Source organism: Ammodytes marinus (assembly GCF_949987685.1).
Source record: "Ammodytes marinus genome assembly, chromosome: 11".
In the NCBI taxonomy this organism is placed as follows: Eukaryota; Metazoa; Chordata; class Actinopteri; order Uranoscopiformes; family Ammodytidae; genus Ammodytes; species Ammodytes marinus.
The window spans coordinates 9,211,466-9,238,925 of NC_137215.1; the positions used below are offsets into that span (position 1 = coordinate 9,211,466).

At 43.2% G+C, this 27,460-nt stretch overlaps 1 protein-coding gene across 2 annotated transcripts in view; it reads left to right on the plus strand.

The window, feature by feature from the left end:
• The window catches only part of ctbp2a (C-terminal binding protein 2a), a 65,599-nt gene that overhangs the window by 31,728 nt on the left and 6,411 nt on the right, over positions 1 to 27,460 (plus strand). The window contains exons 1-4 of one of the 2 annotated variants that reach the window (XM_080037080.1): positions 13,395 to 14,087; positions 22,572 to 22,726; positions 25,473 to 25,617; positions 27,147 to 27,353. In XM_080037080.1, the coding sequence (XP_079893206.1) occupies positions 14,066 to 14,087; positions 22,572 to 22,726; positions 25,473 to 25,617; positions 27,147 to 27,353 (529 nt within the window). In that variant the 5' untranslated portion in view covers positions 13,395 to 14,065. Of the gene's footprint in view, positions 1 to 13,394; positions 14,088 to 22,571; positions 22,727 to 25,472; positions 25,618 to 27,146; positions 27,354 to 27,460 lie in introns of those variants that run through there. The other variant, XM_080037079.1, reaches the window with a different exon arrangement.

Genomic DNA, 27,460 nt, shown 5'->3' on the forward strand with positions numbered 1-27,460 from the left:
CCTTTTTACATAAAGATGACTAATGTTCCTCTGACCTTACCAAGAGAAAAAAGCTCTAAGTCATCTGCGCAATTGGTTTTGGAGGCACTGTCATCAGCCTTTGCCTGCCATCTTGTGAAAACAACCGAATACTCCGCTCTTAATTGCACAACTGTGATCAAACGAAAACATATTAGTGCCAAAAACAGACATGTCTGCACAGTTTCAATAGGTCCTCTCTGTGAGATATTCAGCAACCTTTCTAATTATGCTGATATTATTGACAAGACTTTGTTCAGTCTGTAACATATTGTTGGCCCTGGGATGATATTTTGGACACCTTACATCAGTTTTCATGCATAAATAAACAGGGATCCTCTGCAGAAGGGATCGGGTTTCAGCCACAGTGACATGATGTGAGACATGCAGGCAGCTAGGTAGAAAGGTACACCCTCATTAAAATGTTGAACATCACCTTTGTTAAGCGGAAATTATGAATGCATACCATCAATAATGTCTTTATGTATGGCTCATGGCCAAGGCATACTATGAGATGCTGCTGCATTATAGCAAATCGATTTTTTCACTATGGCATATTTAAATGAAGTGAATTTAGCTCTTGATGTGTTTCAGCTCAACAAGCGTGCTTAATGTTTTTGTAAGGCAAAGGTCATAGGTGCTTTGGATTAACTTATTTTACAACCCCCCTCCCCCCTTTCCACACACATACACAGACAGACGCATGCACACAAACCATACTCCCCCAGTGTTTTACTTTTCTCTGCAAAGGAGCAAATCCAGATTACAGAGCTTCTCTGCGTGAAGGAGATCAGTGGAGCTTTAGAAAAGAGTATTTTACTGACACTCAGATGCATATGGTTAGAATTTATGTAGTAATAAAAAATATTATAATAATTTTATAATTATAATTTTAATCTATATACAGAGTAATATTGATAGTACAGTGGATCATTGCTTGACGATCATTGGGGGGAGAAAATATGGAAAACATTGCAGGTGGATTATCCACGCTTTGTCATTTTCAATGCCCTCCGGTTTACACGCAGACAGCAGGTCTGTGATCTCAAATCGAGGCGAGTGCGGTGGTGACCGTGTGCCCCACAAAGGCATCAAGGACATTTCGAAAGTGAGTTGGGCAGCAGTTGCGCGGTGGCTCTGCAGCAAGCATGGGGCCTGGAGGATTAGTGTCCAATCAGAGTGGATTTGATGTTTACTGACAGCACATGGGATTTAGCAGAGAGAACTGTATTTCATTTGTGTTCAATGTAGCTGTGTGCCTTGCCTGGCCTTCCCCACCCACGCTGTGAGTCTTGGCAAACTAAAACTGAAACCTGTTGACTACAGGGCATCATCAAACACTTAAGGTAGGTGACTCTTCATTAGAGGGTGTGGGGTTTGGGGGTGGATTCTAAATCAGTGGCTTCATTATTATCATAATCATCACCAGATACACTAGTATCTGGCTCACATGACGTCACAGTGGGAAGTGGAATTAAACAGGCTTTATTCAGTTGTAATCCCTCATAGCAATCGGCAGACCGAGTAAAATGTCCCGGAGAAGGGAGGATAAACCCTTTTGGATTAGTGCAAGCCACAGCCCATCCCATCCCAACCTACAACCCAACCTATCCCATCCTTTAGTTTTTTGTACTTTTTAATGAACCTTTCGTTGGCCATCAGAAACATGCACCCTGTTTCTGTGTCTTCCATGGAGTAGGTGAACTGTCTTTGTTTGTGTGGTTGGGTGTGATGTGTTTGTGTGTGTGGTGTTCTCTTTCCTCGTGCACAACAAGCTAGCACGACCAGAGATTAATTATTCAAGGACCGACTGCCAAAGGGGGAGTTACCTGATAGTACGGACTTACAATATTACAACTTGATATCAGGTGTCAACGGTAGACCCTGCAACATCTTTCCTGCTTGTACCTCCCTCTCTACATTCCTTAGCCAAAGTACATGAAGACTTGAAGGAGAACTTTCACAAACACAGCTACAAGCAAAATTCTTTTTTATTTTTTGTGTTTTTTTCCCCCTCCTCTAACGCTTTCATCGCCTTCCTTTTTTGCCAATGCTTGTCCCTAACAAGCAGTTGAGTCTTGGTCGCTCCCACAGTTGGGACACATTAGGGGGGAATGAGGGTCAGTGGGAGAGGTCTGAGAGTGTCTACGAGCAGCAGGCAAGAGTAGCCGCCCGGCGGAGCTCTCTGTCATACGGAGAGGGAGGAGGCTGGTACGAACCTCCACCAGGAGTGCAACACCCTGACCTAAATTTGAAACGCGACCCGTATCCCTACCAGGACTCTCTTTACGCAGACCGACACGACCCAAGGCTGAGGAAGGGATCTGCTCCTGATCTAAACCACTACGAACGTGCACCCATGGCTCACCGTGCATCCATTCCGAATCAGGATTACTATTCCCATGATCCAGCCATGACTCCTCGGCCACCTGAGGGCTTTTACCGGCCAGACCACCAGCCTCCGCCGCCTCAACCTCATCCACTCAGTAGGTCAAGCTCCCATTTTGGGATGGCTCCTGGGGGTCGTGCTGTGTGGGATCAAGGTCAGGAAAGGAGAACAGGACCTCAAGCCCCTTTGTCACCTCTACCTCCTGGTGCTGTAACTGCCGCCAAAATAATGCCAGATGGTCAACAGCGCATGCCCTCCCGAGAACCATCTCCTGCTCACTTTATTATGGAGCAAGCGTCTCCTCGGTATGCCAGTGAGCCCCCACCTATGACTGGTCAGTCGGTCTATACTGATGTGAATGGCCGACCACTGGATCCGCAGCAGCAGGGTGCTACCTGTCTAGTAATAGATCCTGGCACTCAAGGTATGATAATGAGGCAAGAGACAGCCTCACCCTACAACATCCAACAACAACAGCAAGTACAACAGCAACAACAAATACAACACCAACAATTACAACAACAGCAACTTCAACAGCAACAACTTGCACAGCAACAAATACAACAGCAGCAGTTACAGCAACAGCAACTTCAGCAACAACAAATACAGCAAGAACAACTTCAACAGCAACAATTACAACAGCAACAGCTTCAACAGCAGCAGTTGCAACAGCAGCAGTTGCAGCAACAACAGTTGCAGCAAACTCTCCAACTGCAACAGCCACCTCAACCTGCCATGCCCATCTCTGACCCTTCCCTTCCCATGGCCACTCCCCTTCCCGCTCCACCTGCCCAAGTGCAAACTGCAGTGATTGCCTCAGCAGCACCTGTCCATATGCAGCTTGCGTCTCCCGCCCCTCCTCCCCCAGTCACTCCACTTCCTGCTCCTCCCCCCTTAGTCCCTCAGACACCTTTACCTGTAGACGCCAAGAGGACCGCCAATCCTGAGTTCCTTGCACTTCTGCGCAATGAGGGCCTCTCAGAGAGCACCATTTCCTCAGTTATCCAGCAGGGATTTGATTCCACCAGCATGTTAGCGGTTATGGAGGAAAACGATGTCCGCACTGTTACCCCCAACCTCGGCCAGGCTCGTGTACTGTCGCGTGTGGTCCACAACTGCAAGCGGCCTTCTGAGGCTCCTCCAGCCCCCTCCCAACCTCAAACACCCATGCGAAGCCGCTCCAACAGCTTTAGCCATCGCTCAGACATCTACCACCAGACCCAGCACCACCATCCTCCTCACCCTACACAAGCTTTGTCCATGGACCCCCATCTTATGCACCCACAGACCCCTGGGGCCATGCAGACCATCTCACCAAGAATGGGAGAAATGATGGCTAGGAGGCCCAGCAGTGCCCCCTCTCAGCACCTCATGGAAGCCTCTGGAGGCTACCCAGGCCAAGCACCTCGCTCACCGGGACCGTATGCTGGAGCCATGATGCCTGTTCAATCAAGACCCATGTCGGCGTACTCTTCTGGGATGACAATGCAAGGTATGCAGATAATGCCACAGCAGATGTCTGGGTCAATGCCTACCATACCAGGCTCTATTCACTCCATGCAAGGTATGCCACAGCAGATGCCCGTGTCCATGCCAGCTTTACCCCAGCCACCACAACAAGTTGCGAGAGCCTACTCTACCAATTACACAGTTCCCATGGAGCTGATGAAGAGGGACAGGAATGTAATGCCATTGTCACCCATGCACAGCCCTCACCCCAGTCCTCAGCTGATGCGTAAGGGTGGGGTACCTCCACCAGACAATGCCCTTGTCCCTGTGGGAGCACCATGCCAAGGCCACAGTGCTCTGGCGGCAAACCAGCAGCTAAGTCGACGGACGGGTCCACCAGTCATCGTGTCCACTATGGCGTCTCCAGATATAAGTAAATCTTTATTTTTCTCATTCCATTCTTATCTTTTTGTCAGATGTCTTGATATATTTGGTATTGCTTTTCTCTTGGCTGTTTCACATGTTGTTAATAGATAAGAAAATAAATTTCTGCCAGAGCTCTCCGTGTTTTGAATAGTTTGTCAAAGACACCGTTTCCCACTCCTCTTTCTTTGAGTAAAGCCACAAAGCGGTGTTGCTATGTTGTATCTTGTTTTCACAATTTAAAAGTTAACATTTCCAAGAGCCGTTCAGCCGATTAAAACCAACAACTTGAGTATTACGTTGCAGTTGTTTTTTGAAAAAAATAAACCCAACACTTTGATCCCTGATCATGAGGAATTATTAGTATGTGCAGACCATCTCTGTTTAACTGAAGGGTGAGCGATCTGTTCAGCTGAAGGTGGTTACTGGTGTCTGATGTATGATGCCTGAGCTTAAGACAGTCCAAACACAGAACAGAATGTTAATATAAAATTGTTCAATCGTTTGGCTTTCTGGTCAGTGCTGTCATTTGTTTACTGTCCTGTGTTTGTTCTCATTACATCAACAATTGAAAAATGATGTGCATTTTGTTCTTATTTAGGCCAATGGAGATACAATTGAATGTGGCTGCCTATCTATTCCCCCCAAACTGTTGTCAGGATTATGATTAAAACTGTAAAATGATAACTTTCCATTCCCTGTCCTACTTTTGGTCTCTGCATTTGCCATGATCCTAAATTGATTCTTGTAACCCGCTTTCTTGTGTGCTTATCTCTGTGAGAGCCAAGTTTGTCAGAATGCAATATACTTTATGAAGTCATTTTATTATTTCAGTAATCTCATGCAGTTCTCTTGTCAGGATGACACATTGCCACATTAAATGCAGCACAAAATGGAATTAATGAGAGGAATATAGAGGATTTGAGAGGAACAGCTGTCAGCATCATTTTGGATACCTTTTTGAATTGTAACAACTGCACAGTATTTATGTTACAGTCTGCCATTCCACATTGAGACCTCTCTGCCCAGAAAAGTCAGATATTGTGTGCAGTAGTTTTAACAGTATGGGAGCACAGGAGTGCACGTGTGTTAGTAGTTTGCAATGGTCTGCATCTATGTACAATATGCATGATTGTGTTTGCCATGGTCTGTTTGTGGAGATCATTGTTTACCCATTAAGCTCTTATTGGCTCTGTGTAATGTCGTTGAGTAAGTAATTGGAGCAAAAGCACTGGTCACTTTTTCAAATCACATAATGTGCCCTGTAACTGTACAGTATTCATAAAGTTGCATTATGGTGATTGCAGCATTAGGCCCATGTAGCTCTTGCGCTGTGTGATCATTGTAACTGTATCTGTTTTTGATGAAGTCCTTTCTGCTCCGTCACGCACCATCTCCCTCAGCCCCCAAGCCCTTGTTGTTGTAAACATGGGTTTCTTTTTGCAGTATGATGATAAGGCTGGATGCTTCAGAGTATCCTGGAAATAATTTATAGACACAAGTCCTGTTGAGGTCGAGGTGAATCACTCACCTGCATAAAATGGCTATTGCGTAACTTTATTCTATCTTGAACAGATTTTTTCACAGGGATCATACTTAACATTATTCCTGAATTCATGGTTCTATTCCAGTTTTTAAAATCCATTCAGTCACTGCATCTTTATTTTGGGATCAACTCAATCATTTACTCATATCAGATTAAAGCTTTAATTCAGCATAATAAAAATGGCTTCATAAAATGTTCTTTCCGTATCCATGGTGTGATGAAAGTATATTTCAGACATTTTAGGCAATAAGGGGTAATTTCGCCATCAACACCCACTCAGCGGAGGGTGACTAGTAGCATCACTGGACAGATAAAATCGAATTATGGTGCTGATGGCCGATGTGTGACACTGTCATTTTCTCTGGTTGTAATGAGAAGAGAGAGAGGGACGGTTTAATCCATTCAATCCTCCATTTCCACTGCTGCACTAATCCACAGATATTCTCATTCTGTTGGGACCAGCCACCTGGCTTTCTGAGAGTAAAGTACTGTAGCCAGTAGGTCTAAATGGGCTCAAATGTATACAAATATATTTCTCTGAGGCAGTTTTTATGTTGTGTCTGTGAAGTAAAGGCCCAAGGAAGGCGATATTTAAAGACCCCCATTGCTTGGCTGTCAAAACAGACTGCTGCTCTTAGCAAAGACAGACACATGCTTTGGAAAGGGTTTCTTCAAGTCTGCCACTTACACATGCATAGCTTTGTTAGCAGCAGTGTAGACCTCATTTGCATGTGGCTGACATTTGTTGCTTTGGTAATTTCATCTGTTAATGGACACTGCCACAAAGCAGCTCTGAAAGCATATTCCTAAATTGTATGTTGCTAGGCAACGTGGGTTTTGGTGGTAATCGTAGGCAGATTTGCTTCATGTTAAAGGGTCGGCCCGTTGTTAGAGAACTCTACGGGCTACTTCCTGTTTTTGGCTGGCTAATTTAATGCATCTTGAAGGGAGTATTAATGTATCATGGTCATTCACTTATTTTCATGTGGACTGGATACAAATTAGGAGGCTTGTCCTGCCTCAAAGGAAGACATTATAAAATGTTTAGATCCAACTCATAATGATTCAGCCTTTCAGCTAGAATTGCATATTGGTATTTTGTCGAGCAGCAAATGACATTGCAATAGGAACAATTACCCATTTTTAGATCACTTCAAGTCCAAGTAGAGCTTGTGAACACAACCTTATACCATATTTTGACAATGAGTTGTACCCACAACCAGAAATAATTTATCTCTGAACAAATAGCCCATGTGTTAATACAGATGTCATGCCCCAGTCCACCGTTGAGCAAGACCTCGCCTTTATACGACTTACCAGGGCTCACTCCCCCATCCCCCACACTAGCATAATCACCACACACGATACAGTGGGGCTTCCACTGTTTCCTCTCCAACTCCCGGAGTGTGTTGGCTTCCGTCCGTGGACTCTGACCAGGCATCCTGATGCCAGCTCAGGTCAGTTTTTGCTCTGCGTGACACACTAGCCGCAATATTTCTTCCTTTTGGTAAGGCCTAGCGTGATGGGAGTTATGGCATAATAGTTTTGGAGATAGCAGATTATGTATTAACTGAGTGCAGGTCAAAGCTACAGGCAGTTGTTACATCGAGTGAGGGATTAAGGAAGAGAGCGAGAGAGAGGGTCCTGCTACTGATGGATAATGATTTCTGCTTGCAGTGCGGGGGAGGGGAAAACAGGGCGTTGACATCTGTCAGTCAACCTTGGACTGTCCATGGAGATGAGGCTAGCTGTCAATGTTGCATCTAGAGTTTGAGGGTCAAATTTTGGCCCTAATCTGTGTTGACAGTTGAAGGTTGTTTTTGGTATGCTGCTGGTCACTCTGTTTGCGGCACACAGTGACATATTTTTTCCCCCCTTCTTACCTGAGAGGATGGCTTACTAGTGCCACGGCCCTGAGTTATGCAGCCATTGGATTAAATTGGGATGTGTTTTTACAGCAACGAGGGATAGACATAGACATTATCTTAATTGTGCCTTTAAACATTCAAAACCCCTGCTGTTTTTTTTTCTTTCCCCATTTCCCTTAAAAGTTCAAATTATGCATAGAGGGTAATACCAGACTTGCAGATAGTTGGACTTTAGAGTCTTTTAGGGATATTAAATAATTTTGTGTGAATTTTTATAAAAGATAATCAACTTTTTTTGGAACATATCTGGTCTTCGATTAAAAATAAGTCAATGGTACAAGAATTTGACAACTCATTTTTGGATTCTTTACCGATTTTGGAAAAATTGGGCAACTTTATTGTGTGATTGTGTTGTAGGAACACTACCGCTTTTGTCCAAAGTTGCTGCTAGAATCCACAAAAACTGAAAGTTCCTCGTAGTCACCTTTATTGAGATTTTTTTTTTTCAGCTCTGATTGCTGAATCTTACCAGACCAGTTGGGAGCCTCTTTAGCAAGTGCAGGCTCATGGGTATTGTAGTATTGAGAGCAAAACCAAATTGGCTGTAAAAGCACCAACGTTATAATATCTAAAGCTGATGCACATACCATATCGTTTAATTAGAGAATCCTGGGTTTAGGAACATTATGGATATCATTCCCAGAAAACATTCAAAACCAGTTCACCCTCCCACATCACAACTCCACGCAGCATGGATATAGGATTGTGTGTGTGTGTGTGTGTGTGTGTGTGTGTGTGTGTGTGTGTGTGTGTGTGTGTGTGTGTGTGTGTGTGTGTGTGTGTGTGTGTGTGTGTGTGTGTGTGTGTGTGTGTGTGTGTGTGTGTGTGTGTGTGTGTGTGTGTGTGTGTGTGTGTGTGTGTGTGTGTGTGTGTGTGTGTGTGTAAACATATTCAAACAGTGGTTGGTGGCGATGCCGTCAGTTGTGTCAGTGCATAGTGCAGATGTCCTCTCTTCAACAGATGTTCCACTTAATATGGGGCAGTTATTACCTTTTTCGCCTTACTGGATTAGATTATCTACTGTACTATAATCTTGAGTACTCATTTCCTCTTCATCTCTCCCGCCTTTTCTGGGTATAAATTGATCCCAGTTTCACCTTCTCCCTTTGTAGAAAATTAATCTTGGTACAGTCGGAAATGATTTGGTCATGATGACACTCTCCCAGCGCAAGAGCGAGAGAGGTGGGGGGTTCGAGGTAATTGGAGAAATATGTTGCTAAACAAACGTCATACCCAGCTCAGCACATTCATTCATGACTGTGGTTGTGGCTTACAGGGTCCGTCTGCAGGAAAAGGAGTGAAACAAGGAAATATGGGAGGTGATTGAACCCAACCAAAGACAACAGAGCAGAGGAGTAGATTTGAGCAGAACAAACAACAAAGAATGGAGTTACATGCACATAGGATGCTTTTGATTAGATAGTGAAAAAAAGTAAATTCTTTCGAAGCAGTGATAGAGACTTGGAAATGGGTGGAGGAGCGCAAATGGGAGATGACTTAAGAGGAATGCCATCTTGGAGCGAGTGCAGGAGTAAAGGACATATCAAGTCCAATTCCCCTTGTTTGATTTATTTTTGTTATAATGAAAACAAGACACTCGAACCATCAGCGTCATTGTTTTTTTTTGGTGGTCTGGTGTAGGGCTGCAGCTAAGGAGGATCTCTTTGTCAGATTCAATCTGTTTTATTGTTTGGTCTATAAAACGTCCCTGACATTTGTTTTCAAATTGCTGTTTGCAGGGAGCTGTGCAATGTTGTGGAGTTGGTCAGAATGATCACAGTTTTATTTTAACGTAACGGTGTGTGTTAATGTAGCACATGGTTTTAATGTCTTAGTTTAAGCTCGACCCTGCAGATGTTTGACGTTGTTTGAAAGTGAAAGCAATATCACTAGAAAAAATGACTCCCCCATTGCTTCTGAGAGCGATCACACCTGCAGGGCATGCTTTATTGTCTGTTTGCTTGCGGCTGCAATGCGTACAGAATACAGATAATAAACTGTTCTGGTGCATTTTTATAAGAAACTGGACCTAGAAAGGTGAAGTCTGCACCATCGATGCAAAAAAAAAAGCTCCTTCTGGCCTGTTTGCTGCATCCTTTTTCAGAGAGACTTGAAGTGATTAACTGCTGGTCAGGAGAGCAGAAAGAGAGAGAGAGAGAAGGACGGACAGACGGAAGAGGTTACACGCTCAAAAAATGTGCAGCTCAAAAAAAAAAGCTATGAAATGAGACACTGAAAGACCCTGACTCCTACTCTGCTCATCAAAAGTCCTGCTCTCTCCTCTTTTCCTATCCACCTCTTCTCTCCTCTTTTTCTTCTTCCATCCATCCTACCTTTCATTTCCCTCCTAATCTACTTCCCTTTTCTCTATTTTTTTCTTTTCTTTGCTCTCCTCTCAGTGCCAACCAGGGATTCACTCTGAATTATTCATTTGGAGAAAATGAAATCTTCACGGGCGTTAGACCAGAGTGAGGAAGAGGCAAGGCTGACCATGTTCTCTGTAAACATGTGTGTGTGTGTGTGTGTGTGTGTGTGTGTGTGCGTGTGTGTGTGTGTGTGTGTGTGTGTGTGTGTGTGTGTGTGTGTGTGTGTGTGTGTGTGTGTGTGTGTGTGTGTGTGTGTGTGTGTGTGTGTGTGTGTGTGTGTGTGTGTGTGTGTGTGTGTGTGTGTGTGTGTGTGTGTGTGTGTGTGTGTGTGTGTGTGTGTGTGTGTGTGTGTGTGTGTGTGTGTGTGTGTGTGTGTGTGTGTGTGTGTGTGTGTGTGTGTGTGTGTGTGTGTGTTGTGTGTGTTGTGTGTGTTGTGTGTGTTGTGTGTGTGTGTGTGTGAGCGTGAGCGCAGGGCCAGATATGTTTAGAGGTGCAGATGAATCTCATTTGCACCTGAGGAAAAATATTATGCATTTTCTCAGTAGGCATGTCAGTCGTGCTCAGGATCATACAGGGCTGTAAATGGGATTGTGTTTCACAGTGTTTTTATTCTCACACAGGGAGGTGTGTGTTCTATTTTTTCTCATAGATATTGGGCCGAAACACACAGCTGGATGAGTCAGTGTGTGTGCATATGCATATTTGTTCAGTGTTTCATTTTCATGGATGCCTGTTCACACTTTATTAGTCTGAGTCTACAGCATACATGAGGGGTGTAATAAGCCAATAATTCCCATCCTCTGTCTCTCTCTCTCTCACACACACACACACACACACACACTGAAATACACTCACATCCTCTTTACATCCCTTTCTCTCCCTAATCACTGAAATTGGCTGAAATCACAGAGAAAGAAAGAAAAAGGTGGAAGAGTGGGAGAGAGTGATGCACAGTTGGGATATGAATAGGTGAACTAGAATGTATATGTGTTGAAATCACCTCCCCTAAAAAAGAGAGAAAACAAACCTACTCAACATCTGTTGTCCACCTGCAGCTGTGCCTTCTCTCTCTTTCTCCTTCATTTCTATCTGGTCTCACCGTTCTACCCCACGATCTCATTAGTGCTTCAATCATTTGGCCACGGCACGTCATGCAGGAAAGCAGATGGGCTGGTGCATTTTAGAGGTCAAATTATACTGTAGGCCCCTTCTCCCTCCAGTGCCATCATTTCATGAATGAGTTTTTTTTTTCTTGCTGGTTTGTGGGCTCTGGTTAGGTTACACATTGTAACCAAACCTCTTCAATGGAGTCATTTTAAACTCACTACACTCCAATTGAGCTTACAAGTAAACATATGTAGTACACCACAATACGCACAGTATGCACAGTACAAGAGCATGTGGAGTGCATTGGTTATGCCACTTTTATAATTTAAAATCCTGTCCTGTCCCAGTTTTGAGTAAACACAACGTGCTTGTGTAATTGGTTCATTTTGTTTGTTTGTAATCACGTAGGCTATAAGATGTCATGAAATAGTGAAAATGACATAGTCAAATTAGCTTGTTTTGTCCAATCAACAGCACTAATCACAAAGATATATTTAACTAACAATGTTAAACCAAAATCTTCACATTTGAGAAGCCTGAACCAGCAGATTATTTTGCATTTCTGCTTCATAAATTTGTCCAGTGATTTAAAAGCTTATCAAAACGGTTGTTAATTCATGACTGTTAATCTTCTAAACAAATTGTTTGTCCATTCATGTCTATAATAGCCCGGCCAGTACTGGCATTTTTAGCCTGAGTCTTATATTGATATAATGAAGACGAAATTATAGTGGTGTCAATATTGGGACTTTGTTTTTTTCTTGAATATTCCCTAAATGACAAACAGATTGTCAAAATATTTGCATATTTTTTGTATACGTTGCACTGTGAGTGCCAGACGGAAAATCTTCAGAAGGCATGCTCACTCCACAGAAGTAGTGTTGTGTCTAGGTATGACCACTTTGACACCCGGGCAGACTTCTAAGCCTTCATAATCAAAATCCTTTTTAAGGCGTCAGAGTCTTAAGTGATGCTGTGTTGTGCTGCCCTCTCAGACCTGTGTTCTAGTAAACATGCTTATCTGTCTCTCCTGTAGTTGGATTTAACTCCTAGGATGATTTCCCTAAGAACACGCTTCCTGCTTGTTCCTATCCTCAGAGATATTCAGGTGTGTGTGTGTGTGTGTGTGTGTGTGTGTGTGTGTGTGTGTGTGTGTGTGTGTGTGTGTGTGTGTGTGTGTGTGTGTGTGTGTGTGTGTGTGTGTGTGTGTGTGTGTGTGTGTGTGTGTGTGTGTGTGTGTGTATTGGAATTCATTTAGCAGCTGCAGGATAGTGCAGTAAAATAGAATATTCAGATTGTATGCGTGTTCCATACTGAAACATTTTCCGGTCTCACCTGCGTCTATACCTTTCACACAGTTGTATTGAACCTCATGACCTGTGTCTCTGTCACTTGCTTGCTTGCTTGCATTTACCGCCTTTTTGAGAGCCAGGCATGGCAAGTGTGGACGTGAGTGCGCTGAACAACATTTGTTCGCGTCGAAGGCCAGACAGGAGGAGGCACTCGGCGGCTCCTTATGGAGAAACCAATCAACTCGTGCTCATGCTAAATAGCGAGATCGTGAAAGGAGAGTTTGTGAGCAAGACTGAGAAGAAGGGATTGAGAGGAGGGAGGGAGGGAGAGAGGGAGGGAGGGAGGGGGGGTTAGAAAGGGGTTGGCACTCTTAAAGGACCGTGTGGGCCAGATCACAAATAATAAAACAGAATGTGAGAGAAGGCGAGGAAGGGGGAAAAAAAGAGGCAAGGAAAATATGTTGAGCGAAAGGGGAAGGTCGGAGAGAAAGGAATAAGAGGGAGCCGGTTGTGCGTGTGCCAGGAGCGCTGTGACTGGTGCTCTTCAAGGAACCCCCCCCCCCACACACACACACACACACACACACATCACCAGATTCACCATACACACATCACCACACACACCCCCCTCTCTCTTTCGGCTCTTTTATTTACCTCCCACTATTCTTTTTTCCCCCCGCATAGCTGTAGCACCGGCTTGTTTTCTCTGTCTTTTTTTTCGTCTTTTTCCCATTTTTCTCCCCCCACCCCTTCCTCTTTCTATTTCTCTCTCTCTCTTTCTCTCTCTCTCTCACTATCCGTCTCTCTCTCTCTCTCTCTTTCTGCGACTCGCAACAAAAGGCTGACGGAGTGAGCCCTGACGTCTGAATGAATAGCCCGAAACCTGCCGTGAAGGGAGAGACGAGTGCGACGGAGCGACTGATAGGAGGCTGAGCAGGAAAAGAGATATATATATATATATATAGACGAGTGATCTTGGCTGGAGAGGCGGAAAAGAGGGAGATCGCGCTGCAGAAGTGCTGATTATTGCTGGCTGAACCCGACTAGAGATTTTTTTCTCTCTCTCTCTCTGTATCCAGCAGCCCCCACTCTGTCTGTCTGTCTCTCTCTCTCTCTTTGGGGATTAAAGGAGTTGAAGGCACTGCTTTACCTCACAGGGGGTGGGTGACGATCGTGGTTGTCGCTCTCTCCCATCCTCCCTCTCTCACCCACTGGCCCGCAGCCCGTGCCACCTTCTATTCTTTTTTCTTATTTTTAGTCCCCCACTTCCTGAGTACCAGCCGTCTTGTAAATTGAGAAATGGAGGCTCTGGTAGGAGTGAGGTGACGAAGGAGCACAGATTTAATTTTTTTTTGGGGGGGAAACGACCAGTTGGGAGAGAGAGAGAGGGAGGGAGAGAGAGAGAAGACAGCGAAGGAAATAGAGGGAGGCTGGAGGAGGAGGAGGAGGTATAGAGAGGCGAGGATAAACTGAACTGTGAGAATATATGATATATATCCCTCTCCATACTACTTTACCTCTGCCATGTGCAGCTACTGATTTGAAGAATGTGGAGACCGCATTTCACAGGCAAGGAGCATGTTTCACATTGTCCTGTACATTAAATGTGTATGTGTGTGTGTGTGCGTGTGTACTCATCAGTGGTATTTATAATAAAAAGCTGTGGTGTGTGTGTGTGTGTGTGTGTGTGTGTGTGTGTGTGTGTGTAATGGCGAGAGGTTTGGGGGGTCACTGGAGTGGGAGGGTTGAGGGAGTTACATTTGGCTTTAAGACTAATGAGCCTCTTATGTTTTTGCAATGGAGTGTGTCATGAAAACAGTGTGTGCGCATGAGGGCAGGCACCCATGCGAGCGTGTCAGCCTTTCCTTGCGTTTTTGAAATCAGCAGAACTCCTCCACAGTGGCGAGGGCAGGGGGGAGATTAGATGGGTTTTTGTCATTCCAAGGGGTCAACGGAGTGTTAATGGTTGTAGTTGTAGCTGCGGGTGAAAGCTGTTGTGTCACTGTGTGTGTATTGAGGCGGTCACATGTAGGATGATAGAGAGACATTCACATGTAGTATGTTGGGGGCTCGTTACTTTCGGATTTCAAATGTCTATTATGTGAAATAGCAATAAAATGCTTCAGAACCAAAGTAAATCATATTCAAATAAGCAATACGTAATATGCGGGTGAAAACTGCAATTATAATATCATTTGGATCACAAAATGTAACCTTAATCGTAGCAGAACTCTAGCTCATAATCACAAGCGGTCGCAAATGTGCACCTTCTTCCTGGTTCATCCTGAAATACCGTGGTTTCACTGTTACCTAACTGTAATCCATGTTGTGTCCTCATATGCATGTGGGAAAATAAATCCTAAAGAGATTGTGTGTTTTTTTTTTTTTAAACCAATCTGCCTCATTTAAAAATGTCAAGAATGTGACAAACAACGTGTTAGATGTGTTTCATAGCTTTTGATTTTGTGTCCGAGGTTTGTAACAGTCAGTGCTTGCCTCTGTGGATGTAACCGATTCCTTATCTCCCTCCCCTGCCAGCTTTGTGCGAGTGTGTGTGTGTGTGTGTGTGTGTGTGTGTGTGTGTGTGTGTGTGTGTGTGTGTGTGTGTGTGTGTGTTTGTGTGTACGTATTAGCGACCTGCGCACACTCACACGTGAAGTAAAAGCCGGTCGAGTGCACGGTCCGCTGTTCATCAGCAAGTGACAGCATCTTTTGTCTCGGGACCCCAGTAGCTTTTAGGCCTTGCTATAGCCGAGCACAAAAGACAACATTTAAAGAGGAGATGGTGACGGATGGATGCTACCCTCTCTCACTGTGGGTTGTATTTGACACCTGTGATATCTTTATGTCAGTGCGTGTGTTTTTCCGCTTTATTCCCCTCCTCTATCTCTCTCTCTGTCTCTCTCTCTGTCTCTCTCACTCACGCACACATTTTTACATGTAATTTTCCCCCAGTCTTTCTCTGCCAGCCCTTTTATCTCTCTCCCCCCCCACCCCCCCCGTTTGGGTGATGATAAGTTTGGAGGAGGGCAGGCCAGAGGGGAGGACAAACAAGGTCTTTGTGTGTCCACATGGAACAAGAGACAGGCCGATGTAGCCGGGCGCTGATAGAGTCCGGTGGGGGGGCCTGGAGGACGCAATGTCTGGCAAAAAAGAAAATAGATTACACCTCCCATCTTTCTCTACAGATGCCAAGGGAGATCGTAAACACAACTCCAGAAAGTAGACACTCCCAAGAACACAGGCGCCGGATTCTTGTTAACATGAATACACAGTTGTAGAGTTTAACATTGCCGTATTTTGTATTGTGAGTAGCGTGCAGGACAGGTGGCTATACACACAACCAGCACTAAAGTGAAACAGAACAGAGGGTTGACAGTGAGAGCTGAGAATGCCCTTGGAACATTTTATTTACCAAAATCTGTGACATCCCTGATAATCGCTGGTCATTACCTGTCATCATCTGTCATCATCTGTAGGTGGGTGTGAAGCGAAGTACAGCCAAACTGTGTGTGTGTGTGTGTGTGTGTGTGTGTGTGTGTGTGTGTGTGTGTGTGTGTGTGTGTGTGTGTGTGTGTGTGTGTGTGTGTGTGTGTGTGTGTGTGTGTGTGTGTGTGTGTGTGTGTGTGTGTGTGTGTGTGTGTGTGTGTGTGTGTGTGTGTGTGTGTGTGTGTGTGTGTGTGTGTGTGTGTGTGTGTGTGTGTGTGTGTGTGTGTGTGTGTGTGTGTGATGTGCCCGTGCATGTATGCACTGTATTGAGCCGTGTTGGGCCACGGTGAGCATGTTTGTGTTCCTGATGTCACCCTGGACATTGCTGCAGAACATCACCTAGGTGCCACTTATGTTGAAAAACCGCTCCGTGTCTGGGTTGCCAGGTTGGGTGGCCCTGCGTCCCGTTGCCTTTTCCGGGGTCAAGAAGATTTGATCAAATCAAGCTTTTTCCTCTTCACTGCTGCACTTGCCACAAAGAGAACCCGCTGGGTTATCAACTCGGCTCGACCCCCCCTCCCTCTCACTCTCGGACTATCCCACCGCCGAGGCCCCCAGCTTGGGAGTTGCTAGGTAACCAGAACCAGCTGTTGGTCCTAAGCCCGTTGAGCCCGTTTGGCTCTGCCTCAACTGTAGAGTTATGCTTTTTTTCTCTGAAATTGACTGTGAACTCGGGGACCGCCGCTGTGGCCTTGACATCATCATGCCATGGAAAATCTTCCTCACTTCCTTTTGTTTTTGCAGTTTAATTGTTCCGCCGGTTGCGGGGACCAGCGTGGGACCGTCCCGTGGCATGTATAGCACCCGTTTGAGTAATTAGAGAGCTTTCTAGCACCACCATACACAACTGAGGGGTGATGGATGTAGAGAGAGAAAGGGCAAGAGTAGATTGACTGGAACGAGCTTGTGGTTTTTGCTAGAGGGAGTCACCTGTAATTTGGAGTCAGCTGAAAGTGACTTCAGGTAATAGGAGAGTGTCTGTAAACTGTGTCACCCCTCTCCTCTGTGAGGTCCTCGGAAAGGCTATTAACTGAGATCCCAGATGACAGAGGCGCTGAGTACACGCTGTAATTATTCAGGAAACCACAATAGTGCAGGTAAGTTAATGTGACTCTGCAGGTCCCAAAGTGGAGCGTTTACCTCTCGCAAACAAACCACAAGTAAATCTGTGGGGAGTGCTTAAAACTTCCAAATGAAATTGTCTCCGTAAACCATCCGAGGCATGTCGGAAGACCCATGAAACCGCAAAAACCCAAAGAACACAATCTGTTGGAAAATACAGCTCGAGAAATACAGATAACTGTTGTAGCTCGAGGTTCTTAAATACTTATTTAAAGATGGGTTTCCAAACCCAAGGGGGACAAAACGCAGGGTTAGAGCTAAAGGTTTATTTTCTTTCATCGATTGTTTACACTCCGTTCAGGAAATTATCCTTGTCCCCTTTGAAAACTCTGACTCACGGTTGGGCTGGCAGCGGCGCTCTCTGAGGTGCTTTTCCAAGATCGCCGTTTACCAAACGAGAGAATTAAAACACCGTATCGTATTCACACACTTCGCTTTCTCTAACTTTCTATTTCTGTTTGTCAGAATCCAGAAACGGCTTTTTAGTTTTTGGAACATCTGTAATCCATTTGTGGTTGTAAAGTATGCTCTCGCCCAGCTCCTTGCCAAAGACTTTCATACTTCCTGTAGAATCCTCCAGCTTGTGATTAGCGCTGGCTAAAGGATGATCGATTCAAGCTTCCCCTTGAGGGATGTAACAACACATGACCCTCCACTGGATAAGAGACTATCTGCTGTCACACACTGAACAAGGTTTAGATTAAGTCAGTGGAGGCTGCTGTGGGCTTTTGTTTTCCTCATTACTCACTGGCTTACAGACAATGGCTGGCTGCTGCTATGATAAATGCTTTTGGGGGTACAATAACAGGAAATTGACACAAGCAATTTGCATTTTTTTTATCCGACAGACTACCAGCCAAAATACCCCTACCGCCCTAATGTAAACCATCTTGAGTCATGTTGTTTCTGCTGCTGGCAGAAGTTTACGGAACAGCAAATCCTGCACTTGAAGAACGGCTCCGTGCCGCATTAGAAAAAAGGGGAGTCCGGTGTTTCTGTCTGGTGTTTGGAGAGGGGGAGAGAGAGAGAGAAAGAGAAATAGAGCTTTTGCCTTTGTTCCCAAGAGTCCAGTTTCTGGGTTTCTGGCCTGCCGGGCGGGAAGGCGGGGCGGGGCGGCTGGCAAGCTCCTAGCCAAACGCAACGGGCCAGTGCCGACCCAACTGGGGAGGGCGAGAGTGGGGGAGGTGGGTATAAACAGAGAGAAAAGAGAGAGAGAGAGAGGCAAGTTGTTAGTGAAAAAAAGTGAAGAAAAAGAACCAGATGTGATCACTCTCTCCATCCTTTAGTAGCTGGACTTCTGGCCCACAAGTACCGCCATGCGACTATAAGCTGCTCTGGGATCAGTGTGCATGGGCGTTATAGGATCCACCTGAGGATGACGACAAATAAATGATGGCCTGGATAAAACACTCACTACTTCTCCCTTTTGTGCTCCTTTGCCGGTTGAAAAAGAAAATCCATAAATAGCCATCTGAATGCAGAGAAGGCCGCGGAGTGTATAATGGATTAGTTTTCTCGTGATTAGAGAATAATTATCTCCCGATCCTCCTCTCCTAATCATTCTCTTAAGTTAAAGTTAATCATCTAGAATTCACCATTGCCCGTTATGTTGCTGCCTACATTTAACATCCAACAGATGACTGTTATTGCAGCTGTAAGCTAATTCCAAGTCCGGGTAATATTCCCTGTGATATTCCACGAGGGGCCAATAATGCCCCAGTGGTAATCAACATTTCGTCTAACATAAGCCTGTAGTGACCAAATAATACATACCTCTGTTTTATATTCCTATCCTAACATTGATCTTTAAAATATGAATTTAAATAATATAAATAAATACATTAAAGCCATTTCTGGCATATTTACTGACTGGTTAGCTCAGGGTTTTTTTTTCATATGCAAAATAGTTTTAGGACTGTGCAATAGTTCAATTGTGTTTATTGACTTGCATTGATGTCATAAGAAAATTATTCTGCTCTCCAAATGAATTATTCAAAGTGATTTGTAGCTGAAAAATAAGGAAATGAGACTTTGATTGATGGGTTTGTTTTGCTCATTCAAAAAAAGGGAAATTCTTAAGTAGAAATAAATAAGAAATTATTTAAAAACATGCGATTTTGCAAACCATTGCTACATTTTGATATATATATATATAATGATTGATAGTCTAATATTGATTTCAAACATATCGATCTACATTTTGCTTTTGATTGTTTCAAAAATCTTTGTAGCGGTTACCAACCAAAGCTGCACACTTCCGTGTGTTTCATAGAGGCACAGCGGTCGAGAACACCTGTGTTGAGAGATCCTCATTACTAAACAGAATTTCCCCTCCTGACACCATTAGTGCAGTTAAAGCCTTTCACTGATTATTTTTGACTGGCCCAATGACTTTAACATTATGATGGATTCTGCTCATAGTGCAGCAGTGTTCTTCTGACTGGGTGAGCCATTCATTTTGAACTTTGATGTGAGAGAAAATCCCAGAACGGATGGCGACAAGAGTCTGTTATAAAGTCTTGGTCATCAACACCTTTGTACTGTCTGAATTTTCACTCCATTGAAACTAAGTATACAAACCACACATTTGGTCATGCATAATAATACAAATAGAAGTAAAAAATCCATCATCATCAAGCTCCTTCAAGACACTGTTCAGGTATCTATTAAAAGCCTTTGTTAGACATTAACTATCCACAGATTCATCATGTGTTAAAATGTGGTGCCATCACGTCCTGCCTATAAAGGCTATTAGTCACCAGGAAATAATGAATCAACAGAATGTTGACCTACTTCCTAAAAGTGACGCAGCTCTTTTTTGGGAGGCAGCAGCTTCTTGTTCTCTGTGTGTGTTTTCAGTTTAAGAAATTGATTGTGATTTCGTCTTTCCTTGTCTCCTTTGTTCCCTTGCATGTGACCATTAGATGACTGACTGACACACACACACACACACTCACACCATCACAATGAGTCCCTCTAGTGAGAATTGTGCTTGCTTTCAGCTTGTACTCTGAAAAATGGAACCGAAAGATCGAGGTCACTTCTTCCACATTATCTCTTTTAACCTTTGCCTTTCACGCGCCTCTCTCCTTTCTCTCGTCCATTCCTCTCTTTTGACACGCCATTTAGGCTTTTACCAAGCAATGGCTTCTATTAGGAGCACAATCATTATATTGGTCATGGCTGAAACATAATGAAAATATAATAAGAAATAATCTTTTCATCTCCACAACATTTTGTGAAACACAGTTTTAAGTGGATCACAAATCCCCTCAGCTCTTACCATCAACACAAAACACTGGAGGCAAGGTATTCAAAACATAAACCATAACGATTATTTTTTTAATAACTGCAGGAAAAGGTCACTTATTACTAACAGAACATAGTTTCATCCAAACAAGCGTGTGTGTTTGTCAGATAGTAATCGTGTGGCTGGTTCACAAGGAGGCTTTTCCAATATTGAAGAGCCCTGATAACATAGGTTGGATCAGTCTTAAAGAATGTCTCATATTTGGATCAAACAGCAGTGATTTGAGGGTGCATGTCGGTTAATTAGGTACTGCAGCACATTAGTATTGCACTTTCATCAAGTGGGGGGAATTCACAAGAGACAGATACTGAGGAATTACACTCAATCTTTCACTCATCTGAAACAACGCCAAGATATATCTTGTTTTTTGAATGTTTTGCTTATAATGGGTCAAACTCCGAAAATGCATTCCCATAATGCATTTAGCTTATTTGATTAAACCCGTACTGCCTCCTTAATCCGCACATCTTCACTCCACACAGAGGGAATGCAGCCAGTTATGAGATTAATTGACACTAAAAAAAAAAGTACAGGTCGGTCTCATGTTTTCTGTGTAAAGAGATGTGTGGAGTGTAGTGGACGAAACAATTGTTTCCCCTTTGAGATGTGGAATTATTAGGTAGCATGGAGATAGTGTAGTAAAGTGTCAACAACATTGTCCCTCAAGTAAAGTACGTATCAGAGACAGAAAAAGACACAAACAAATCTGTTCACATTGAAATAGCCAAAATGTTCTTTTCATGTAGGTTCCTGCTATTCACAGTAGCAAGCTTATTGAGAGAATTAGGCATTTTACATTGTAGACCAGAAAGTACCATTTCAGAACAGCCATCTTCTAATCTTATACACCATCGATGCAACATTTCCAATAACCGTCTAGAAGTAAAGAACGGTGCTGTAACTATCATTTTTCTTTTGTATTTATTCCCCTTACATTAGAGACATGCAATCTGTTTCAAACGACATATGTTTGCATGTTGTAGTCGTGTAGGGTCACACACAACACTTCCCAAAGCTGGAGGAGTTAGAGAGACTGACATATAGAGCGAGCGGGCTTGGATGTCCTCTCCAGCAGCGCAGATGTCACTAAATAAAATATTTCATAATCCTGCCCAAAATCCTCTAATCACCATGACAACAGGCAGCAGGGAGCCAGAGAGTGCTGGTGTGTGCACCCTCCCTCCCTCCCTCCCTCCCTTCTCCTTTCTCCTTCTCCCTCTTCTCTCGCTCTTCTTTGTGGAATTTGGCTCAAGATTTTTTTCCTTCAACATGACACTATTTTCTTATCACCTAAGGAATAATAAGTTATCTGCCACAGAGACTACTGTATCCACCTGTCTATGAAGTCAAGTAAGACACTCAATATCTCAATTCTGGCAGATTTCTAGTTTTAACCCTGACACTATCACAATTCAGTGACAATCGATCGGCCAAAAAAACTCACTTTGAGACCACAAACTTGGAGTATGAATTAGATCATTGAATTCCTTTTAGATTTTCTTAAAGTGTCGGAGTGTCTTTTCTGAGTGAAAACTGTACAGATGGTACACACACACACACACACACACACACACACACACACACACACACACACACACACACACAGACACACTGAAGGCCTGCAGGCTTCTGTACGTTGATAGGATAACTGAGGTGATGACCTCATGGGGTGAAAGGACCTGTTGCCTGGTAACAGTGTGGATAACAGTGAGAGAGGGGGGTTATTCATATCACCAGTGCTTTGTACTCGTGTGTGTGTGTGTGTGTGTTGTTTGTGTATGCAACATCGACCAGTGTTGGCAGGTATGGAGAAGATGATAGTAGTTTAAAGTAGAGAACTTCATCTGTGTGCGCGTGTGTGTGTGTGTGTGTGTGTGTGTGTGTGTGTGTGTGTGTGTGTGTGTGTGGCACTGATTCAGCCTATCGCATTTGGCGAAAACACACAGTAACAGTCTGGGCAAACACCTCCTGCTGCTGGCTTCTTCTTTTTTTTTTTTTTTTTTTTTTTCTTTTTTTTTTTTTTACATTTTACTGCTTCTTCTGCAGCTCACTTGACTGTGTGTGTGTGTGTGTGTGTGTGTGTGTGTGTGCCAAACATAAATAATGAACTTGCCTCTCTTCTCTCTCTGCAGGTATTCGGCCCCAGATTATGAATGGGCCTATGCACCCGCGCCCCCTGGTGGCGCTGCTGGACGGGCGCGACTGCACCGTGGAGATGCCCATCCTCAAAGATCTAGCCACCGTGGCTTTCTGTGATGCACAGTCCACACAGGAGATACATGAAAAGGTACAGAGATAGCTTTTTTAGATGCCCACATGTCACCTGCAATAGATGCATCAAAGCAAATAGACAGAAAAATTTGTTAGTTTTTGCCAATTAGGATTATTTGCAATTCTTTGTTTTACTGTTTCTCCCTTAGAGTTGAAGTGGTGTAGTTGTAGGCAGTGTCTGCAGAAAGTCACAAGCACACAGGCCCACTTTGATACTGACATCATATGAACTTTGAATATAATTCTTGAAAACGTTTCCTTCAGTCAAGTGCCGACGAATCACCTCTCCCCTCTTTCTGTACGTGTCTCCTCCTCTGTAATGTTTTAATAATATTGCAACCCATTGGCTTGTTCCACTCTCCCAGTGCGACTGTAATGGTTTCATCACTGACTCTAATCCCACTGGATGCTGAAGTGCTGCGTTGTTAAATATGGAGGAGGAGGCGAAGCTGCTAATAGAAATGCAGTATAATTGTTCTGAGCCAGAGTGGGTGAAGCGTTTGTCTTATTTTACTGCCTTTGCACTGGAGCCACTCAGTAGCAATTTGACAATCCGGGCTGGACTGTTTTGTGTCTTTGCGTTCAAACAGGGAGCTGGAAGGGTTCTTCCACTTATAGCAAATTTTCTTGCAACATCGCAATTTTAAACTAAATATGCGTACATTTGCATCTTTTTAAAAACCAAAAATGTAGATGATGGATAAAGCCAGAGTTAAACTGTTTTTTTTTTCATTCATACAACATGTGTCCGATGATTTTACAGATCAGATTTCGGATACAGCCTTTTTTCATTTTATAATAAAAACATTATGTACAGGTCTTACGCATGCATACCCTGGCACCGCCCGCCTACGTACTTCCGCTCAATTTTCAGTAGTCAGTCTGGGCATGCGGTATATCAAGTATTTATTTGGTATATTACTCCAGCCTTCTCCCTGTTCACATACTCACAACCACAAGCAGTCCCTGTCCAGTAAGTTACTCATTACTCACACTGAGGACCCATCTGGGAGAATAGATGTTGGCAGCGTTCCCACAACTATAACTGCACAGCAAAAGGGTACAGATGGGGCACTCTATACACACAGACACAGACAGACACACACACACACACACACACACACACACACACACACACACACACACACACACACACACACACACATACACTGCAAGGTTCAGTAGTGAGTGAAGCACTGTTCACACACAATTATATAAACAAACTCACACACCAAACAGGCAAACAAAAGCACGCTGCAGTCTCTTTGCATGCGCCGCCTAGATGTGAGCAGATGCAGAGGTTTAGGAATCAGTCACTTAAAGACTCCAGGTGTTTTATTTTTAAATGTCGTCATATCAGTTACTACCGTTTGTAGGTTTTAGGTGTTGCTGTTTTAGTGCAATGTAAAAATGACACTAAATATCTCAACAACAGTTGTAGAATGTCATTCTCTACTTGACAGGTTTCTCGCTCGTACAGAAACCACTACACCAATCAGGAAAAAAATAAGGTTTTAAGAGACATTGAGCATGTCAGTACTTTATCATACAATGATAGCGTTTGGATTATAATTCTTTGTTTTTTTTTTGGTATTTGGTCCTTTATTTGATAATTGATAGTGTCACGATAGACAAGAACATTCAGGCGCGGACTCCCTACATTTTTGTTTTTGAGACCGCCTAATGAAGATTAGTAGGCTAAATTCAAAGCACATTTTCATCACATTTTGAAACCCAGAAATTAATGCCAAACCAGAACTCCCAACTTCAGACATTTCTCCTGTCTGTGATCCTATAATTAGAGGTGTAAAATTACACAGAGGAAGCAGAACTGACAGGGGCTTTTAAACACTGTGGTTATGCTTTAATAAAATTGATACAATCATGTATTGAATGAGTTTTTGGGGCATAATCTTGAGAGAATAGTTTTATATTTTGGGAAAATCGCTTTTCAACTAAAGCGTTCAATGAGTAGATTATTACAACCGAGCTACACTAAATATGAATCTGTGTGCCTGCTTATGTCTTTAAAGCATTGTCAATGTGTCATTACACTGGTGAAGAATATGTGTAGTGTGTTGCCATTGCCTTTGCAATATTCATGATTAACACCATACAAATAATCTTGTTTTACTGTTGATAGCTTGTCATTCTCCAGCCAAGCCTGCTGCTGGCCTGCTTCGCTCAAGTAATGAGATTAATTGCATGAGGAGAGCTTTAACCTTGAATCTAAGCATCCATCATCCACTACAGCAAACTCCAATTTATGAAAAAAAACAAGTTGTAAATTCATGGCTCTGCTAATCTGTCTGAATTAGGTTAATTCAGTTAGTGGATTTGTACATTTAAACCTGTTATGTTGCAGCCATATATCTTGGAGCAGCTTCTTGCTCATGCTCTCTTTGTTTCTCAGCAGCTGTCAGTCTTACTTTATGGTCCTGTCCCACATCTGCACTCCAACCTTGTTTGCATGTACAGTCTGAATGAATGAATTGTTGTGACAAAAAAAAAACAGCGTCGGCAAGCACTCTTTATAAACACATAGCATACCACTGCTATTTTAGAGCGCATATAAACAATCAGTTTGCACTCAGGCTACAACCATAGATAGTATATAAAAAGCTACAACATGTTGCTCATACATAATGCTGTGAAACCACCCAATTCCAGTTCCGTCTACAACACAGCAAGAGCTTGTGGTACTAATGTTATGTAATAGGTCAGTGACAATGACACCCCCCCTCCTCTGTAATGTCCCTCAGGTTCTGAACGAGGCGGTGGGAGCCATGATGTACCACACCATCACCCTGACCAGAGAAGACCTGGAGAAGTTCAAGGCACTGCGCATCATCATCCGCATCGGCAGCGGCTACGACAACATAGACATCAAGGCTGCCGGCGAGCTCGGTGAGACTCAGGGACAGATGGATAGAAACAAATGGGGATGATGGATGGATAGAAAAAAAGAGTGGTGGTTAAAAAATAAAAAGCAGATGTTAAAGGTGCACTATGTAACTTTGGGTTTTCTAAGGTATATTCTAAAAGTTACTGTTCCACTGTTGTTGTGGTTTACAGCAGCAGGGCCCACAGTTTGGCCCCAAGTCTTATGTTTGGTTTAATGTTCCTCCAAATCGTTTTGTTTTCATTCATGATGACATCATTATCCAATACCAGCAATTAGATGGAGAGAAAATATGTTTTGTAAACTAACGGAAGGCTCTGCAAATGTAAACAAATCCCCCTCCACTGAAAGTGCATAGTGCACCTTTAATCATATGCTGAGAATGATGAACAAGGAGGCGTCGTATGAGCCCATATGGCTCGAATAAAAAATAAAGCATCAATCAACACAAGTTCTGAACAGAAATGATGCATCATGGATAATGATAGTGCATCTTTTTGGCTCGGCTCCAAACCAAACTCATCTTGTTCTATTGACTTAACATAAGCAGCAGCGTGTGTAGAGCAGGAATTATTAGACACTGTAAACAGAATATGTAATGGAAATGATTGCATAATGCAGAGCAGATGCTCCAACACCGATATGAAAACTCTCCCCCTTCTGATTCCCACTTGGCCCCTCCGGCATATGTTTGATACGAGAGCAGGATTTAGTGTGATATCCTAATTATTGTCGTTTGTGGTGATACATTTCTGTACGCTGACGTGGATATATATATATTTTTTTTTTAGAAATTTTCTTTTGATGGGCATAATTAGTAGTTATAATTATGCTCTTATCCTTTTACAGGGTCGGTTTTATTCAATAGGTGGTCATAAAAAGACAAAGAAATGTACTGCCAATTATTTTGGGAAATAAAGAACAGAAAAATCTCTCTTCAAAACAGCTCGATTAATTATAACCAACTATTATAACTATAAAATCTGTGAAGCAATAAAGTTACTTGTCAATTGAAGTATCTATGTCATTGTTATCTTTTAAGCTCTATTGTTTCTTCATTTTCTTCCAAACCTTTTTCATTTTTACAAGTTAGTGTCCAGAGTTTTTACAGAACAGATTTTGGATTCTTCCTTTTTTCATTTAATAAATCAAAAAATACTATGTAGAGGTCTTAAAAATGCATTTTCTGCATATTTTTTTAAGAACAAACTAGATCATAAATGTATCATGAATCAATTAACAACTTATCAACAAATCCTTCTGTATAAAAATAACCTTCATTTTTGGTTCAAAGTTTTGAAAAAACAAATGCTCAGACCCTTATGGCCTCCTGACGAGCCATTAAAGATGGTTGTATTGGAGAAATATACATACGCAACCAGACAAGGTTTAGTAAAATAAACACATTTTAACACAGTACATTTTGGACCTTTTTATGACAGCAAAATATGGTGTTGCTGATATTTTGAAGTATCTATGTCATTGTCATCTTTAAAGCGCCATTTTTTTCTCTCCCATTTCACCTTTTACCCAGGCATCGCAGTGTGCAATATTCCCTCTGCCGCTGTAGAAGAAACGGCAGACTCCACTCTCTGTCACATCCTCAACCTGTACCGGCGGAACACGTGGCTGTACCAGGCTCTTCGGGAGGGCACGCGGGTCCAAAGCGTGGAGCAGATCAGGGAGGTGGCGTCGGGGGCGGCCAGGATCCGAGGAGAGACGCTCGGCCTCATCGGATTTGGTGAGTTCCTTTCTTTGGGGGTTTCCCTGTCAGAGCAAGGAAGTGAAAAATGGGGTGCATTCAAAAGTGTACAGATAACTTATTCAACATATATATTTGCCCAATCT